At 42.6% G+C, this 20,029-nt stretch overlaps 1 protein-coding gene across 5 annotated transcripts in view; it reads right to left on the minus strand.

The window, feature by feature from the left end:
* The window catches only part of SCN8A (sodium voltage-gated channel alpha subunit 8), a 323,320-nt gene that overhangs the window by 127,995 nt on the left and 175,296 nt on the right, over positions 1–20,029 (minus strand). For all 5 annotated transcript variants that reach the window (XM_077483715.1, XM_077483713.1, XM_077483711.1 and 2 more), the window contains 2 exons: positions 13,770–13,991; positions 7,680–7,743 (listed from right to left, as the gene is read on the minus strand). In XM_077483715.1, coding sequence (XP_077339841.1) covers positions 7,680–7,743; positions 13,770–13,991 — 286 coding nt within the window. The remainder of the gene's footprint in view (positions 1–7,679; positions 7,744–13,769; positions 13,992–20,029) is intronic.

Below are 20,029 nucleotides of genomic sequence, written 5' to 3' on the forward strand. Positions count from 1 at the left end.
ATGAAATACGTGAGCTTTCAGGCCTTAGAGAAGGTGGACCAAGAGGGTTGGACTCCTCAAAAGAAAAACTTGGATCATTCTTAGTATCTGAAATTCTAGCAATGAACTCACATAAGTAAGAAAAGGGAGGAAAGGAAACTTTATTTTCTTCTCTTTAACTTGCTTCAAGTGATGCCCATTTTTTCTGTATACCATAAGGTATCTTGGAGAGTATTGGGTTATCCACACGAGCAGTATCTAGGCAACTGAGGCCACGTATGTGGTTATCAGCTTTGGTAGGTTAAAGCTCCAAGAGATGATCACTGAGCTCTTTAAATTTAAGATTGTGATTGCTAGATATTTGTGGGAAGCTTTGCAACATTTTAAATAAAGCATCTTCTATGGCTTCTGGGCTGCTAGAGCTACATTCAAGTCTACCCCAAGCAGCGTTAAGACCTGTTGCAGGATTGTAAATGCAAACAGCTTTGAGGTTTTTGATAAAATCAGCAGATTGAAGACCTAGCCATCTGATAAGAAGATTTTGTTTTCTGTAGTTGTGACATGTAGTTCACTCATTGTGACTTTGAAAGTCAATGTCCAACCTCTAGTTTTCAGGTTTCTCATTGAACTTGGTGAGATCTATCTTGGTGAGCCGTTTGTGAAGCATGTATTTTCAGAAATGGCGACATATCTGTGTTTTCAGACTTTGGATGCACAGCTGCATGCAGAGCAAAATTAGTTTAATTGGTTGTGGAGCTGAGATTAAGCAACTTTGGGGGGCATGGTGGTGCAAAGGTGTCCATACCGCTGACACTGGCTTAGAGTTGATTGTAATGTTGGGTTGCAGCTGTGGGGCAGTGTACTTGGTAGGAGGTAACAGCCCCATGGTAAGGTGTATTGTCTATTATCTGCATAGCGTTGTCTTTAGTTTGCTGCGGTGCAAGGGCCTGGTGTACTGGGGCATGAGTAGACAGATTGTCCTGAGAGGGGGTAAGCGTAGTGTACTGACCTTGGTTGAGGCATACAGCTGCTGTGACTGGGAGCTGAATCAGTAAAGTTTAAAATCCATTAACTGGAATACTTTAACACAGATACAAATGCTCTTCTTTGTTGAGTAGTACAATACATAAAGAAAAAGTACATACTGTAAATAACTAAAGATTGCTAGCTTTTTTGGGGGCGTGACCGGATGTCAGGGTGAGAGGTCGCGGCGGGCTCAGACCTACCGCTCGCTCCAGAGACTAATGCTGCCAAGGTAGTGTGGAGGAGGAGGAGGGAAGGAGAAGCCGAGCGTTGAGGTGCCGAAACGAGGGGACGCCGTGAAGCTGTGACACCACGAAAGCGAGAGTAACGGTACATTCGGTTGACCGAACGGCGCAACAGTGGAGATATGTGGAGGTCGCCACAGGAAGCTCTCCCATAGAGGAACACCGATCCCCACGTAAGAAACCCTGTGAGAGAGGGAATCAAAGCGAAGGGAGGGATTGAGCGATACCCCCCCCCGGTGGAAGAGACGTAAGACCCGAAGGTATGACTAGGAAAAGGGGGGTGGAGGAGGCGACCACACATAATGGATCACAAACATTACGTAGTTCCAAAGATAAGGCTGGCCACTCGACCGGGCTGACAGGCGTAGCTGCTGCTGCCGCCGCTTCTAAACTGGAGCGATATGCCCATACGCCTAATCAGACCCCAAACCAAACACCTAAAAAGAACGTGCAAGTCGGAGAGGGGCGGCCGCAGAGTACTGCAGCCGTGCAAACGGTCGGAAGGAAAAGCCAGGGCTTGACGACCGAAATAGAGCCGACAAGTTTAAATAAAGCAATATGTATGGCAGTCCGGTCGGACACTACGGGCGTAATGGGTGGAATATCCGAAGCACAAGCGTCCGTGAGCAATCTCTCCTTGGAGAGGGGGACTGGACGGGACACTGAGATAAGTACAGAAGGAGAAATTTGGGCAAAAGGTAAAGAACCATCACTAAAAGAAATTCTTTCTGCGGTGAATACATGTAAATTATCATTGGATGATGTATCAGACCAATTAAAGCAGATAAGAGAAGACGGGATAAATCTTAAAAATGAAGTACAGAAAACTGCGGCCCGTATATCAGATATGGAGGAGAGAGTCAGCCAGGTGGAGGATGATGTACTCCCGCTGAAACAGGAGATGTAAATGATGAAGGGCCAGTTAAATTTGTGTATGGCTAAAATGGATAATATGGAAAATATTATACGCAGGAAAAATATCAGAGTTTTAGGTGTCCCGGAGAAAAGTGAAGGCAATAATCTTGCTGAATTTATGGAAATATGGATAAAGGATAAAGTAGGGAGTGAGAAGCTATCAAGATTTTTTGCAATTGAAAGGGCGTATAGAATTCCGTTTAGGATGGTGGAAGGAAGAAGTCATCCTAGACCCATAATCATCCAATTGCTGTCCTATAGAGATAAAGTTGTTATCCTTCAAAGAGCAAGAGAACTGCGTAACCTTAAATATAATGGGGTAAAGATTTCATTGTACCCGGATTTTTCCCCAGAGCTGCAAGGACAGAGAGCCAAGTTTATAGAGTGCAAAAAGAAATTGCAGAGTCTTAAAGTGAACTATGCATTGCTTTATCCGGCAAAGTTGAGGGTATCAGCATTTGGGGAAAACACATTTTTTAGTAGTCCAGAAGAAGTTAAGTCGTGGTTGGAGGAAAATAAATGTCTGCTGCAACAGAGGGGAATGCTGTAATATGAAAACAGAAAGAAAATGGACATTTTTTTTTTTTTCCCTTTTTTCTTTTTTTTTCTGGACTAAGAGGGAATGCCCCCATATTGCTCTGTTTGTCTCCCTCCCTCTCTTCTTCCCCCCTCCCCCCCTTTTTTTTTTTTTTTCTTTTTTTTTTTTTTTTTGGCAGTAATGGGGACTATTTTTTGTTATAGAAATAAGAGTTATGGGAGTGGGTGGGTAGGGCGAGTAGGTGGGGAGGATATATCACCCTGGGAGGTAAAAACGGTCATGTTGGAAGCCCCTTAGAAGGGCCCCAAGTGGGGCATGGGAGGGTTGGGGAGGGGAAAGAAAAAAGGGATGGGGAGTATGAATGGATGAATGATAGCGAGAGAAAGGAGGTTGAAAGGATAGGAAAGGATACAGGTAGGCATGGTAAAGGATTATTAATTGCACAAAAAAAAATATTTAAGTATAAAGTTGATGGGTGAAATTGCATTGAATACGGTGGTCAGGGAAAAAGGGCACAAGAAAATGAAATTAAGAGAGGCACAAGGAAAGAATATTGCTCAATTTATATAAAATGTGTGTAAAATGTGCATAAGAAATATGGTAAATATGAGATACAAAATATGTGTGGGATTAAAATTTTGGAGCACAGGGAAAAAAGAAAAAAGCAAGGGGGAGATCACATGTGAAAACACAGAGAAAGCACGTAGAATGGAGAATAAAAGTATGATATTGTGGTTTAGGTTTCAAATATGGGAGTAAGCAGTAAGGTAGGGAACTTCACTAAAAAGGTTAAAATTTGTTCTTGGAATATACGGGGGGTGAAGGAACAGCTGAAGAGACATGCGTTATTTTCCATGGGGAATATGGTTAATTATGGGATGCTCTGTTTGCAGGAGACCCACTTGGACCATGATACAATCAGTGTGCTAAGACACAGAAAATATAGGATACAATATCATTCTACATACACTTCCTACTCAAGGGGAGTGAGTGTCTTAATAGATCCTGGGTCGGGCCTAACCTGCAGGCAGAGCATCGTAGATGTTAAAGGGAGATATGTGTTCCTTTTTTGTGGTATAGAAGATAGAGTATGTGTGATTGCAACTGTGTATATCCCACCAACATTTAATGCAGAAATATTACATGAACTGCTGAAGTTTATAAAGGATAAGCCTGGAATCCCAGTCATAATAGCAGGGGACTTCAATATGATAATAGATCAAAAAATAGATAGGTTCCCACAGAAGGTCGGTAGTAGGGAGGGACCTAATGGGTTGTTATTTCAATTCTGTGAAGAAACGGGTTTTGTGGATATATGGAGAAGGTGGAACCCCTTAAAAAAACAGTATTCTTGTCACTCTAAGACGTACTCCACCTTGTCCAGGATCGATATGGTGCTGTGTAATGAAGAGGCGCTGGGGATGGTGGAGAAAGTGGAGTACGAGCCAAGGGGAATTTCGGACCATTCACCGGTAATGTTTTTAATGACAATAGGGAGAGGATGTAGTAGAAGGGAATGGAAGATAAACCCATTTTGGTTAGAACTAATGGATAACATGGAGGGGGTAAAAGAAAATCTAAAAGAATTTTTGAGCATAAATGTGGGATCTACGTCCCTGGGAATAATGTGGGATACCTTGAAAGCCTTCTTAAGGGGGGAACTAATAAAAAAGATATCACAGATTAAGAAGAATGGGGTAGCAAAGGAAATAGAAGCAAAAGAAAGGGTAAGGAGGTCAGAAGAGAGGTATATAAGGGCCCCCTCAGAAGAAAGTTCCAAGGAATGGGAGAAAAATCAGGTAGAATATAAAAGACTTATATGGGAGAAAGAAGAGAAGAAAAGGCAGTTCCAGAGGCAGTCCTTCTTTGGCGAAGGGGAACAAGTGGGGAGGGTATTGTCAATGATTGCTAAATCAAATAGTTCGTCCCCAATAATACCGGCGATATTGGACAGGGAGGGAGGTATGAGGAAGTCAACACCTGAAATAGTGGAAGAGTTTAGAAAATATTATGAGGAACTATATAAAGTTTCAAACTCTGAAGTAGAGGGGGAGATGCAGGAATTTTTTGGGAAAATAACATTACCCAGGCTGTCGGAGGAAGATAGGGAGGGCTTGGAAGCACCATTGACCCTGGAGGAGCTGCAAAAAGTAACAGCAGAAATGACAAATCAGAAAGCACCAGGCCCGGATGGACTGCCGATAGAGATTTATAAAAAATTTGGGGAGATACTTTTACCGGCTCTCCTACAGGTGTTCAATGGTGCTTTTGAAGCAGGACAGCTGCCGCAATCAATGATGGAGGCCACAGTGGTGGTCCTAGCAAAAGAAGGGAAAAACCAATTGGAGACCGCATCATATAGACCTATATCGTTATTGTGTTCAGATGTTAAAATTTTGGCAAAAGTACTTGCAACAAGGGTAAAAAACATAATACCAAAACTAATACATCAGGACCAAACTGGGTTTATCCCAGGGCGGTCCACAAATATGAATGGGAGACGCACCTATTTAAACATTCAGATTCCTTCAGAAAACAAAGGGAATAGAGCAGTTATGTCCTTAGATGCAAAAAAAGCCTTCGATAGTGTGGAGTGGCATTATTTGAGGAGGGTGTTGGCGGAATTTCAATTTGGTCCGAGATTTATGCAATGGATAAGAGTACTGTATACAGGCCCTAGGGCGAAAGTGAGAATAAATGGGGAATGTTCAGAGGGGTTCCATTTGGAGAGGGGGACAAGACAGGGGTGCCCTTTGTCGCCCCTGCTTTTCGCCCTCTCGATGGAGCCTCTGGCTATAGCCTTGAGAGAGGCGAAGGATATCCGGGGGTTTAAAAGAGGGAACGAAGAGGAAAAGGTTGCCTTGTATGCAGACGATGTATTGCTGTTATTAGGGGACACGGGGCCCTCACTGGTGGCGGCAATGACCCTGATAAAAGAATTCGGGTATTTCTCTGGACTTGAAATTAACTGGGAAAAATCTGCCCTCCTACCAATGGACCCCCTCGATACCCCACTGCCAGTACAGGTATCCCAAATAGAAACAGTTAAACAAATGAAGTACTTGGGAGTGAATATGACGGCAGACCCAAGGCAGTATATAGCAGGGAATTTAGTTCCACTTATGTCAAAATTAAAACGTAAAATTAGAATATGGAAGAACCTCCCCTTGTCAGTAGCCGGTAGGTGCAACTTAATTAAGATGGTGTGGATGCCTCAAATATTATATGTTATACAAAACTCACCGGTTTGGATTCCAAAATATTGGTTTAAAAAAATGGAAAGTTTGTTTAGAGAGGTGATATGGAAGAACAGTGTGGCAAGAATTAGCTTACAAGTACTACAGAGACCAAGGGAAATGGGTGGGATGGCACTACCTAATATGAGATACTACTTTCTGGCTGCCCAATTACAGTATATGAGGGGAGGTAACCTGGTGGCAGTGACAGGAAGGGGGGGTGGACCCCTGGGGAGGGATACTCCACATAATACGGTCGCGGAAGCCGTGGAAGCCGACTCATTTAGGACCAGCTGCCCCACAGTCCAACTGATGGTAAAGTGTTGGGAGGAGGTAAAAGTAATATTGGGGTACAGAGGATATACAGAATTCTCACCAATATGGGAAAATAAAAACTTAGAGGAAATTAAGAAAATGGGGAGATTAGTAGAATGGGATCGGAGGGGCATACACTTCTTAGCACAACTATATAAGGACGGGAGACTGAAAACATTTCAGGAACTAAGGGATGAATATGGGTTACCGGCTTATTACCTCCTTAATTATATACAAATTAAACATGCGTTAGAGGCACAATTTAGAAACAGGAAGTTGGAATGGAGTAAGATGCCTGCACTCAGGAGAATCATAAGCTATAATATATCGAAAGGAGGTATTTCTGAGATCTATAGGTATCTAAAGGGAACAGAACAAGAAGGGGTAATAGAGGAGAAAAAAAAGGCAAAATGGGAAAGAGAGGTGGGCCCAATATCGGTAGAACAGTGGGAAAAGGTTCTGGCACTGGGGGCGAAAGTTTCCTTATCTCCATCAAATAGTATATCTCAAATGTATTTAATCCATAGGGTATATTACACTCCTCTTAAATTGTTTAGATTTGGAAGTAGACAGGATGCAGAATGCCAAAGGTGTGGGGACCGAAGAGGAGATTTAATACATATGATTTGGCGATGCCCAAGATTATATAGATATTGGGTAGGAATAATAGGGAAAATTAATAAGGTGTTTGGGTTATCATTGGAAGTAGAAGCTATAATCTGTATAATGGGATTGATAGAAGAAGAGGAGGTACGAAGGGATATCCACACAGCGGTCATTAGATGCCTTTTTCAGGGGAGGAAATTAATTGCGTTCGAATGGCAGAGGAGGGAAGCGCCTACAGTAAAGGAATGGATGGAAAGGGTGAAAGATAACATAAAAAAGGAGGAATACATATATAGGAAAAGAGGTAATTATGGGAAGTTTGTTAAAATATGGGGAAAGTGGGGTGAGTAATGTGAAAGGGTGAGTAAGTTGCAAGAGTGATGGATGAAGGAGGGAATGAATGTAAGGTGGGGAGGGGGATGGGAGAAGGGAATGAGTAATTTGTTTAAGTTTGATGTTATTTAAAATTTTCTTTTGTATAACTTGTGAATGGAATATTATTGGCGGAGGGAATGGGAGGGGGTTGATAGGGGGAGGGAGGATGGGAGGGGGGGATATGGGAAATTTGTCTGTAAGGGGAATTATTGTATGTGATTACTTTGTGGCAATATTTGTAAATCTGAATATAAAGCAAATAAAATAAAAAAGTTTAACATTCAAAAAAAAAAAAAAAAAAAGATTGCTAGCTTTAACTACCAAATTAGACTATTAAAACTACTCAGATTGTTGTTAAGGTAGTTTCCTTTATGACCAAGTGCACATAAAATTACCTTTATTTACCAACATTTTACCAACAGGAAGAACAAACAGTAGGCTACTTACCCAGCATCTGTGCCATTACCACAAAGTAGTGGATCGATAGCTCCAGGCACTTTGTAAAAGTTTGCTAAAAAGTGTACAAAGAAAATATTATAGAATCTACATGTAAATGTGTTTCGAACTGACAGCTATTCAGTTATTTAAAATGTGTATAAAATATGTGCTGCACTTATAATAAAAAAATATAAAACACCATACATACAATTATATATGGGAATGTGCTCAACCATATATGTACAGAAGTGAAAAGAAACTTTTTTGAAGACATAGTCAAAAAGATTTGCAACTTGGTCCAAAATATTGTGCGACAAAGTCCATAAAAATAAAAGGAATATCCACATATCCTCATGATGTATGTCACAAACTTTCCTTCTATGCATGCACCAATACCAACCCCTCTAAGGTGTTCTCTCACCTTGGTTAGATGACCCTTGTTACAAAGGTCAGAATGAACGTGCCCTTTTCAATTTCAAGACAATACAAAGGCAGACGGAGGATATCAGCATCAAAACATCTCATCAAAAGAATTCCACAACATGGATCACTGAGCCCCAGGGTTCAGAATATAAAACCTCTCTTAGGCAAGTATAACTCCAGAAAGACAGAGCAGATGCATTGTGCTCACCAAATTAACTCTATTCATGAAACCACAAAAAATATACAGTATACACTCACTACAAATTGTTAACAAGATAGTATAAAGACCCCACGAAACTGCACTGTATGTTCCCAGAGGTTGCCCCTACCTGCTGGAGGTGCAAAGCCGACCGGGGCACATTGTATCATATTTTTTGGTCTTGTCCACTGATTCACCTTTTGGCAGACCGTGTGTGCTCTAATCCTCTATCTCACCAACCTCTCTTTTGAACAAGACCCTGCAGCCTGTCTTTTTCATTTCAGTTCTCTCTCCAGATAAAAATATTGTCATTCATTGGTGGTTTACCTTGTAAACACGGCCAGGGCATGTATCCCAGAATGGTGAAATTTCCACCTCACCACCCACAATCAGTCACTAGACAAAATCTGTGAATGATATTTAAGTGATGGAGGAACCTACTCTTACCCTTAGGAAGCAGGAGGTTTGCATGGTTCTATTGGATGCAATTTCGATATTCTGGTAGATACAAAGATTTATTGGCTTGCAGCTCAGGATAAACAGAGAGCTTGCAGGCTTGCAGTTCAGAATCACTACCCCCACCCCCCCTTTCCTACTTTTGACTTTTCTCTTTTTACCCACAATATAAAGTAAAATTGATGGAGGCCCCCATGTTTCCCCATTAGCAGCATATGTTTTCTCTTCAGTCGCAAGCTTGATGTTGCTGAATTTTCGATACTTAAGCTAAGGTCTTTCCTCAGATTACTTCTTAAAGTTTCAGACAGTAATCATTTATGTCTTTGCTCAATTGCTTTTTAGATTGACCTATGTCCTTAATATGTGTTTTTCTTATTTACCTTTGTGATATAAAGACCTGAAATGTTGCCAACTTGTCTGCCTTTAATTGTATGCTGTATGCACTGTTGATACAAGAATTATATTATACACACACACACATATATATATATATATATATATATATATATATATATATATATATATATATACACAATGCTGAATAGTACAAGCGCCAATGTTAAGAAACCGGCTTAGAGTCACACCGCAGTACTCGTGTATGTTTTTACTGCTATTGTTTGCTTCGAGATTGCAGACTCCACTCTAAACTGGTTCCTTAACATTGTTATTTTATATGGTTTCATGAGTAAAGTTAAAACGGTGAGCACTATGCATCTTCTCTGTATTTTTGGGGTTATACCTGGATGAGAGGGGTGTTTTGTCAGAAACCCTGCTGGGGCTCAGTGATCCATGTGGTGGAATCCTTTTGATGAGACCTTTGATGCTGATATCCTCCATCAGCCTTTGTATTGTCCTGGAATTGAAAGGAACACATTAATTCTGACCTACGTAGTGAGGGTTTTCTAATCAAGGTGAGATAACACCTGAGAGAGGTTAGTGAAGGTGCACACATAAAAGGACATTTTATGACATACATCAAAAGGACATGTGGATATTCCTTTTATTTTTCTGAATTTTGTCACACATTATTTTGGACCAAGTTGCAAATTTTTTGACTATGGGGGTTATTTACGAAAGGCAAATCCACTTTGCACTACAAGTGCACTGCAAGTATGCTTGAAAGTACACTTGGAAGTGCAGTCGCTGTAAATCTGAGTGGTAGATCTGAAATGAGGGAAAGCTCTGCTGATTTTATCATCCAATCATGTGCAAGCTAAAATGTTGTTCTTTATTTTCCTTGCATGTCTCCCTCGGATCTACAGTGATTTGCCTTTCGCAAATAACCCCCTTTGTCTTTACAATTTTTTCTTAATTATACATTTTTTCTTTTTTATTATACACATGCGCAGCACATATTTTATACACATTTTGAATGATTTATTAATCAATTTGGCATTTGCAGCTTGTTTATTGAAGTTTATTGTGCACAGATATTTTGTATACATATTCAATTATTTGACATTTGTAATATATTGTAGATTACCATTCTATGCTATTTCTCACATAAATGTACAAATAAAATGAATAGCAACACAAGTATCTAAATCATTTAGAAGAAACTCTGGTTGCTCTACTTATGTTCACATCTGTGAGTTGTAGTACACTAAAATGCTGGTCACTTTTGGTGCATTGGTGTGGCATTTAAAATTGTTAACACCAGCACACTCGGGTCACCTCAGTTTACAGCTAGTGTATGCCACACACAACTATACATGCCCTTATGATGCATGTCATCTGTGTATAGGTGTTTGAAGGACCTGCTGTTTTTCTACCATCTGCATATAGTCTGCATTTCCTTAACATTGCAAGATAGATTTGATGATAAATCACTCTGTAATTGACAGCTCATCTCTCTCCTCTCCGTTAGATGTGTATATTTCACAAAAGAACAGTATGAGTTTTCTTATGCCTGATACACGCCATTGGACTTTCTGATGGAAAATGTGCGATCAGATCGCGTTGTTGGAAAATTCAATCATGTGTGGGCTCCATCAGACTTTTTCCGTCGGAATTTCTGACACACAAAGTTTGAGAGCTGGATCTAAAATTTTCAGACAACAAAATCCGATCTTTTAAATTATGATCGTGTGTAGACAATTCTGACGGACAAAGTGCCACGCATGCTCAGAATAAATTACGAGACGAACACTATTGGCTACTGGCCTCTTTATAGTCCCGTCATACGTGGTTTACGTCACCTCGTTTTGAACGATCGGATTTTCCGACAACTTTGTGCGACCGTGTGTATGCAAGACAAGTTTGGGCCAAAATCCGTTGGAAAAAAATCCGACGGATTTTGTCGTCGGAATGTCCAACCGTGTGTACAGGGCATTAGAGATAAGAGAACTTTTTTTAGTCACAAATTTTCCAGCATTCTAAAAAACCTCTTTTGCCGCGTACACACGATCAAACAAGCGGGTGGAAAAGTCCGGCAAACTCAAGTCCGCCAGACAATCCCCCCGTGTGTAGCCTCCGGCATATTTTTTGACCCGAAAGTACGGCGGACTTAGAAAGAAGTTTTGCACTCCAATCTTCCCGTCGGACTCGCATTTCGGCGGACAATCCGGCCGTGTGTATGCCAGTCCGCTGTACTTTTGAAATGAGCGGACTTTTCCCGCCCGGAGAAAAGTCTGCTCATTTTGAGCGGGTCTGCAGGTAGGCGGGGCCCGCAAAGGAGACATCGCTGACCCCGCCACCTGGTATGGACTTAAAGGGGAACCCCAACGCCGAAAAAAAAGTCCACAACAGACCCTTGTCCGAGCACGCTACCTGGCCGGCCAGGAAAGGAGGGGCGAGCGAGCGCCCCCTCCTGAGCCGTACCAGGCCGCGTGCCCTCAACATGGGGGGTGCCTTGGGGAAGGGGGGCGCGCGGCCCCCCCACCCCAAAGCACCTTGTCCCCATGTTGATGAGGACAAGGGCCTCTTCCCGACAACCCTGGCCGTTGGTTGTCGGGGTCTGCGGGCGGGGGGCTTATCGGAATTCGGGAGCCCCCTTTAATAAGGGGGCCCCCGGATACCGGCCCCCCACCCTATGTGAATGAGTATGGGGTACAATGTACCCCTACCCATTCACCTGTCAAATAAAGTACAAAAAAAAAACACAACACACGAGATAAAATAATTTATTGCACAGCTCCGGGGGTCTTCCGTCTTCGGGGGTCTTCTCGCCGGACTCCTCCGCTATCTTCTTGTAGCTCTTTTACTAGCGGAGGAGCCCGGCATTCTTCTTCGTCGCCGCGGCCTCTTCTTCCGACTTCGGGGGTCTTGTCCCCCTCTTCGGTTCTTCTGCCAGGCCACCGCGCCTTCTTCTAGCTCTTTTACAGGCGGTGGCCCGGTCTTCTATCGCCGCCGCTGTCGCCGCCGCCTTCCGTTCTTCTGTTCTTCTCTTCTTCTTCTTCAGATGTTGCCCCGCCGAGTCCTCCGCTCACAATGACGGGGATCGGGCACGCGGCGACTTATATAGGGACAAGGGGCGGGGTCTTCGGTGGATGTCACATGGGTTCATGTCACATGGCGACAGTCCCAGCATCCTCCGGGACTGTGACATCGTAAGGGGGCGGGGTCACCATGTGACATCAACCCATGTGACATGAACCCATGTGACATCCACCGAAGACCCCTCCCCTTGTCCCTATATAAGTCGCCGCGTGCCCGGTCCCCGTCATTGTGAGCGGAGGACTCGGCGAGGCAACATCTGAAGAAGAAGAAGAAGAGAAGAACAGAAGAACGGAAGGCGGCGGCGATAGAAGACCGGGCCACCGCCTGTAAAAGAGCTAGAAGAAGGCGCGGTGGCCCGGCAATAAGAACCAAAGAGGGGGACAAGACCCCCGAAGTCGGAAGAAGAGGCCGCGGCGACGAAGAAGAATGCCGGGCTCCTCCGCTAGCAAAAGAGCTACAAGAAGATAGTGGAGGAGTCCGGCGAGAAGACCCCCGAAGACGGAAGACCCCCGGAGCTGTGCAATAAATTATTTTATCTCGTGTGTTGTGTTTTTTTTGTACTTTATTTGACAGGTGAATGGGTAGGGGTACATTGTACCCCATCCTCATTCACATAGGGTGGGGGGCCGGTATCTGGGGGCCCCCTTATTAAAGGGGGCTCCCGGATTCCGATAAGCCCCCCGCCCGCAGACCCCGACAACCAATGGCCAGGGTTGTCGGGAAGAGGCCCTTGTCCTCATCAACATGGGGACAAGGTGCTTTGGGGTGGGGGGGCCGCGCGGCCCCCCCTTCCCCAAGGCACCCCCCATGTTGAGGGCACGCGGCCTGGTACGGCTCAGGAGGGGGGTGCTCGCTCGCCCCTCCTTTCCTGGCCGGCCGGGTAGCGTGTTCGGACAAGGGTCTGTTGTGGACTTTGGGGGGACCCCCGCGCCAATTTTTTTTGGCGTTGGGGTTCCCTTTAAGTCCATACCAGGCGGCGGGCCAGCGGCGTCTCCTTCGCGGGCCCCGCCTACCTGGAGACGCGCTCGAAATGAGCGGACTTTCCTCCGCGTGTGTGGGCGAGTCCGTTCATTTCAAAAGTAGGGCGGATAGTACGGCGGATTTAGTACGCCGTATTAGTCTGCTGAAAAAGTGCCGTGTGTGGGCAAGTAGCCCGTTCGGAAAGTCCGACGGACAGTCTGGCGGGAAGTCCGCCAGACTAAGTACGTCGGACAAACGGCTACATGTGTACGCGGCTTTTGTTGGCACAGCAAGCACTTCTGACATGTAATTCTTGCATCTGCCATATCATGTATTGGTCTAAAACCTGTAGAAGGACACAAGCAATTTCTTTTATTATTATTTTTTTTTTAAAGGCTAAATCTGGTCCTTCCTGGCTTGAAGAACACATACACATTAGTAGAAGACCATTGCTCAGTACATGTTTTACAACCAGGGCAACAATCCCTATTCCTATGGATACCTGCAATGGTGGCAGGCCTCTTCATTAAAAGGAGTGTATATGGTTATGATAATATTCACCCTAAAAGTAACTGCTTGCATGAAAACATATGATCATTACAAATGGACATTAGACTACGTACTATCATTGTTTGTGTATTCTTCAAAATCGAATCCTTTGCTGCCATTGGCTAAATACTGCTCGTCCATGTTGACTGGCCAAACAACGCATTTTCTTCTTAAATGACCCATGAAAAGCTGTAGACCGATTAAAGCGAAGACACTGAGGCAAAACACTGTCAAAATCATTACATCTGACAGTTTCTTCACAGACTGAATAAGGGCACCCACAATGGTCTTCAGACCTGCAGAATGAAATCAACAAAAATGTTAAATCACACTTCCCTGTATGCAGCTGTAGCTTTTTAGAGCTTTTAAATAGACTCCAATCGTAAGCATAGCTCATAAAAGCTACAGGTCTCTGCATCTTGTTCAGCATCACATAGCCCTGTAAAGCACATTTGGCAGCTGTAAAACTGTACAATATTGTCCCTGGAACAGAGCATGCATCTGGTACAACTGCAGTATGATTTGGGGGTTCAAGTACGGTACATGACTGCTCTGATTGTGCTTGAGTAGTGATCACCAAATTTCACTGATCCCTAGCGTACATAGAAGTGTACGCAGGTGTTTGTTATCCATACTAAAAAAAGCTTGTCTTATATAAAAAAAAGTAGTATGTGTAAACCCTAACAATGAACTTATCACAGTTACTCAATCTTGATCTGTTGAATATACTTCTAAAAGGATTTTGTTACATCTGTCGGTAAGGCTAGGTTCATATTTGTGTACTGCAGGAATGAGCCCATGTTCCCGCAATGCAACAAAATGTGCATTCCTTTTGCAAGGGCAGTGCAGTGTTAATATTTCTTAAGCTGGATACACACTATCCAATTCTCTGTAATTTTTTCCTTCAAATTTACCAAAACGATATAATATGAGGTCAAACCTTAAGAGTTTCAATTTGTATGCAATCAGGCAGGCCTTTGCACTACATGGTTTTGGTAAATCTGAAGGAAATCAGACAAAAAACGTTGGATAGTGTGTATGGGGTCTTAATAACACCCCAATGCGAACTATTAACCCACACGCCCTCGCACTAACCAAAATGCATAGTAACAAAGTACCATGCATTTTGGTATGGCACAATTTTTTTAAAAGAAGGTCATGCACTTTTTTGTGTGATTTTGAAATGAATGGGCTCCCTTAAACTAGACACGCAAAAGCGGGCAAAATCATACAAAATGCACCTTTGCACCTGCATATGAGTGAGTGCAGCCTAAGTGCAAAAAATACCTGTTGATCCTGTCAGAAATCCAGTGAGCTTCTTATAGTAAGCAGACAACGCAGGGCTTCTGATGCTTTAAAATCAGTAGGCGCCTTATTAGCTCTGCCCAAGTTACCTTTGAATTAGAGAACATCTCCTTTTTTTTTTTTCATTTTCTTTGCCCGTGGTGTGCAAAACACACCCAAAAACTTCCACCCGGTGCCAAAAAAAGTGCACACACATAAAGAGTGAACACAAAAACGTTCAACGGGTGTACCACTGACCTCCACGAGGAAGGACCTTACCCTGATCCCCGGGGCGTTGGGCTCCAGACGGGGACAGAGGTACTATACTAGGTCCACCTGGCCGAAACCAGACGACCGCCTTTCTCTGGAAGGTCTGCCGAAACAGACCCACCCAAGTACTCGGTTGGGGCTCCCCCGAAGGGAGACCCCCTGAGAGAGAGGGCGAACCAAGCCAGAAGGCCTATGTCCACCCCTTTCCAAGACTTTCAGGGTTGGCCCGAGGACCAACACCCTACTCATCGCATGTGACAAAACTGTGACACACCAAACATAAAAATACAAAAAAGCGACAAACACAGGGGATAAATAAAAAGAACGCGGGGAGAAGGAAGTGGGAGAGTGAGTGAAAAGTGACCATTGTGAGATACAATGGCCGGCCCTCCGGCCAGGAATAAAAATGTCCCCTGGTCCCAGCCAAAAGGCCAGGCCCAAGAGGCAGGTGTGAAAAACGTGTGTTGTGGTGAAGTGACCATGGTGCCAAACATCAGAGTGATTTCTCACAGTGAATATAAGGCACCCCTGAACTGCCACTTCAGGGGCACATCACCACAGGCTTTTCAAAGCAACCCTGACCCACAGCCCAGACCACAGTAGCCCCCACCCCCGCAGAAAGGCATGAAGATCTGGGAGCTTAGTGAGAGCCCTTTGCCATAAGGCCCCACCCTCGCTCCCATCACTCCTACCTAATTACATTTGGGAAGTACTGTCTGTTCCCCCGGTGGGAGAAAAGGCAACCAGCGTTCCCTCCCAAAAAACTGACCAGAGCTAGAGCTGCCCCAATCCAGGCCCATCAGAAGGCTTCCCTTTCGGCTACAAGCCGCTCCAGGTTACCTTCATGCCAGCAGGTTTTTATGTTATAAAGAAGAGGCAATGGTGTTCTGTAATTTATAAACATTTCCTGTCCTAAGGGTGACCATGCTGCTCCTCCATACATACAGTACTGTTAGTGAGTGTTTTTACTCTAGGCCAGAAAGTGACTTACTGGTAGAATCAACAGGTGAATATAGGTGGAAAAAACTGAAAAACAAAAACGAATATAACCACTACATCTAGGGATCAATAAGCTGCAATATATAACATTTCTGTTATATTTAAACACATTTTGAAGATGAATTAACTATAACTTATACTCTCTTTAAGGCGCAATGGGTGTGTTACTTTTACATTTTCCATTGTCATAAATTATGACAACAGAAAAAAACGAATAGCGTGTGCCAGGCTTTAGTGATGCCTAACACCACCGGTAAAAAAAAAAACGTCACATAAAAATGATTTTCTGTAAGTGTTGTTCCTTATGTTCTTGTTTTTTGGAAAAATACACACTTCTGGATTGTGTTATCCTGCCATTGTAAAAAAAAGTAATCTCTGCTTCAAAAGGCTTCATCTGGTTACATACTTTATTTTTATTTCAATTTTTAAATGCCTAAAACACAATTTCATTAAAATGTATTTATTTATTAAAAATGTAATTATTAATGTTGGTTAAATAGTAGGTGGTATACACCTTTTAGCTGTTATTAGATAAGGTGCTGGGTTTGTTTATGTATCTATGTATTACATTGGGCCTGGGTATGCCCATTAGGCTCTGTTTTGTATTTACATTTTTCTTTGAAACTAAAAGGATTAATGACAAAAAAAAAAAAAAAAGGTTGCCCGTAAATTCAGATCCCAAGAATGGTAAATTACATAACTCAAAATATAATTCATATCAGTTTTTTTTATGATACATAGTAATTGCCAAGCAATTATGGCAATCCATTTTTGGTAAAATAATCATAAACATAGGCCTGCAATTTTTAAATATCAAGAAAAGCCCTCTTTTATAGCATTTGCTATTTACAAATCTGCTCATTCACTAATCCACACAATACAAAGCATATACTGCACAGTTGTGACTGATCAGCCTTAGGGAACTAATATTGTACAGTATAGGTAAATATAACAGGCATTTTCAAGAGACAGCAATGTCCCAGTCAAAAAGGAAATACAATACCGTTACACTGGAGAGATGACAGCTTAGTAAGGAATATTATGTTTTCAGGAGAAAATGCAATTTGTCTCCAGTTAGTAATGTACAGTATATCCATTTTTCCTAGTAATCTCTTAAAAAAAGAGGGCAAACCACTGTAACAGATATCAATACTACATATTTTATAGGTTAGTCCATGTCCAACTTTTGTTTCATAATGATAACCAGTTTATGTGCCAGGATAATAATAGATGATGTAATATAATTGGTAGTTAACGTATTAATAGAATATCTTATTACAATTAACGGTAACAAGTTTTGGCCATGTCTGTCCACTACAGACCCTCTTACTCCAGGCTTTAATCAGTGCACAGCACAGATAAAGGTTATCATAAACGTGGGACAAACTAATGCAACTGATGCAAAGATAAAGTCACCTGTGGTATTGTTGCTACAAACATCCTTTTAGTGCAAATTGTGGGTACAGCATAAGCAGGACATGCGCATAAATGAAAACATGGTCATATAAAGCATTGTTTATTCAGTATGTCTTTGTAAACCTAGACTTATGTGGCTGCAGATCACGATGGAGAAAAAAAAATAACTTAAATTCTTTGTAAAGCAAGAGACAAAGCAAAGAGCAAACGTGTAGAGTAAAAAACTGCACTGTTAGGGGCCATAAAAAAGTAATAGTAAAAGAAATAAAGGTGTGGCAGCGGTGCAAAAATAAAAACTATAAAGATATATACAAAACAACAGCTAACTGTGCAATAGATGTAAACAATAAAAAGTAAAGTAAATAAAAAATAAATAATAAAAAAATAAATAAATAAAAATAATAAAAATAGTGAAAACATTCTTCAACTGATGTGTAAAAAAAAAAACATATGTGATGTTTCTTCAAAAGAACTCCATATCCAGAGTGCCCCAACCACCACATGCAATGCTCACTCACCTCCTTGACATGACTCTCCAAGGAGTCAAACATGCCTTGCACTTTGTGCAAACACTCCCTCCAAGTAAGGCCTCTTTCACACGGGGCGGATCAGTAAAGATCCGCCCCGTAATGATCCGCTCGCTCAGCGGGGATCGCTCCGTTGTCCCCGCTGAGCTGGCTGCGGACAGGGCGGTCTCCGCACACTGTGCGGGGACCGCCCTTGTCAGCTCTCCGCTCTCCTCTATGGGGATCGGACGAGCACGGACCGTGTGTCCGTGTTCATCCGATCCGCTCTGCAGACGGACAGAAAAATAGGATTTTCCTCCGTCTGCAGAATCGGACAATTGCGGAGGCGGACAATAGCGGGTGTCTGCGGATGCTCATCCGCAGACACCCGCTATCCCATAGGGATGAATGTATGGCCCGTATTTCATCCGCAAACGGATGGATGAAATACGGACATACCATCCGCATGTGTGAAAGGGGCCTAATCCTCAATGATCTTTGATGTCTCAAGGAATAGAAAGCAATCTCTAAGCCCTTGTACACACGGTCGGAGATTCCAACAACCAAATCCGACGGATCTTGTCCGAAACTGTTGCATACACACGGTCGGACAAAGTTGTCGGAAAATCCAATCTTTCAGAACATAATGACGTAATTTCGTTACAACGGGACTACGTTCAGGCTAGTAGCAAATAGCTTTGATGTAGGAATTTGATCTGAGCATGCGTGGCACTTTGTCCGATCGGAATTCTCTACACATGATCGGAGTATGTCCGATCGGAGCATTTTGTCGAAAAATATTTCCGGCAAGTTGGAAAAGTTGGTCCGACGGATATTCCGACGGAAACAGTCCGATGCAGACCACACACAGTCGGAATATCCGACAAAACGCTCCGATCGGATCACATTCCGTCTGAATCTCCGATCGTCAAGGGCTTACTGTTATGTATTACATCCACTGTGCTGCTTCAAACCTTAGTCCACATTTATGACCGTTAATTTCAGAAATACATGAAAAACAATGAAAAAGTGCCTCCTATAGTGCAGTATCCGAGGGATCATAAATTAAACCTGGCGGTGGACTTTTGTAGAATTTGAGTGAGGCTGTTCTGATTGCACTATCAATGTTTTCAATCTTTTAAATAAATGTGAGTTTATTGCTAGCTGGAGTGGAGAGGTTTCATTTATAATCCCTCGGATATTGCACTATAGGAGGCAATTTTTTTCGTTGTTTTTCATGTATTTCTGAAACTTCAGGTCATAAATGTGGACTAAGGTTTGAAGTAGATCACTGAGGATTACTTGGAGGGAGTGTTTGCACAAAGTGCAAAGCATGTTTGATCCCTTGCAGGGTCGTGTCAGGTGAACGAGCATTGCATGTGGTGGGGGGGGGGGGGGGGGGGCACTCTGGCTATGGAGTTCTTTTGAAGAAACATCACATATGGTTGTTTTTTACACATCAGTTGAAGAATTTTTTCACTTTGTTTGGACTTTTTATTGTATACACTTATTGCACAGTTAGGTGTTGTTTTGTATATATCTTTATGTTTTTATTTTTGCAGCACTGCAACACCTTTATTTATTTTACTGCTATCTGTGGGAGCACATTAGTAACAGCTGCAGCAATATAAGGTTTATTATCATCATTTTATTTCCATTTTTTTTTTTTTTTTTTACATAATAGCGCACAACTATCTCAATTTTAATTCATAAAAAGTAATAGTTTAATATTTACAATTCTTTTTTCTGCTGCACCCATAAGCATTGCTTCCTTGATAAAATACAGAGGGGCCCAAAAAAATGTATACAGACTTTAAAGCGGAGGTCCACCCTAAAGTGGACCTTCCGCTCATCGGAAC

The sequence above is a fragment of the Lithobates pipiens genome, unplaced genomic scaffold (genome assembly GCF_037356315.1).
Source record: "Lithobates pipiens isolate NorthernLeopardFrog02 unplaced genomic scaffold, aLitPip1_a1.2 Scaffold_16, whole genome shotgun sequence".
Classification (NCBI taxonomy): Eukaryota; Metazoa; Chordata; class Amphibia; order Anura; family Ranidae; genus Lithobates; species Lithobates pipiens.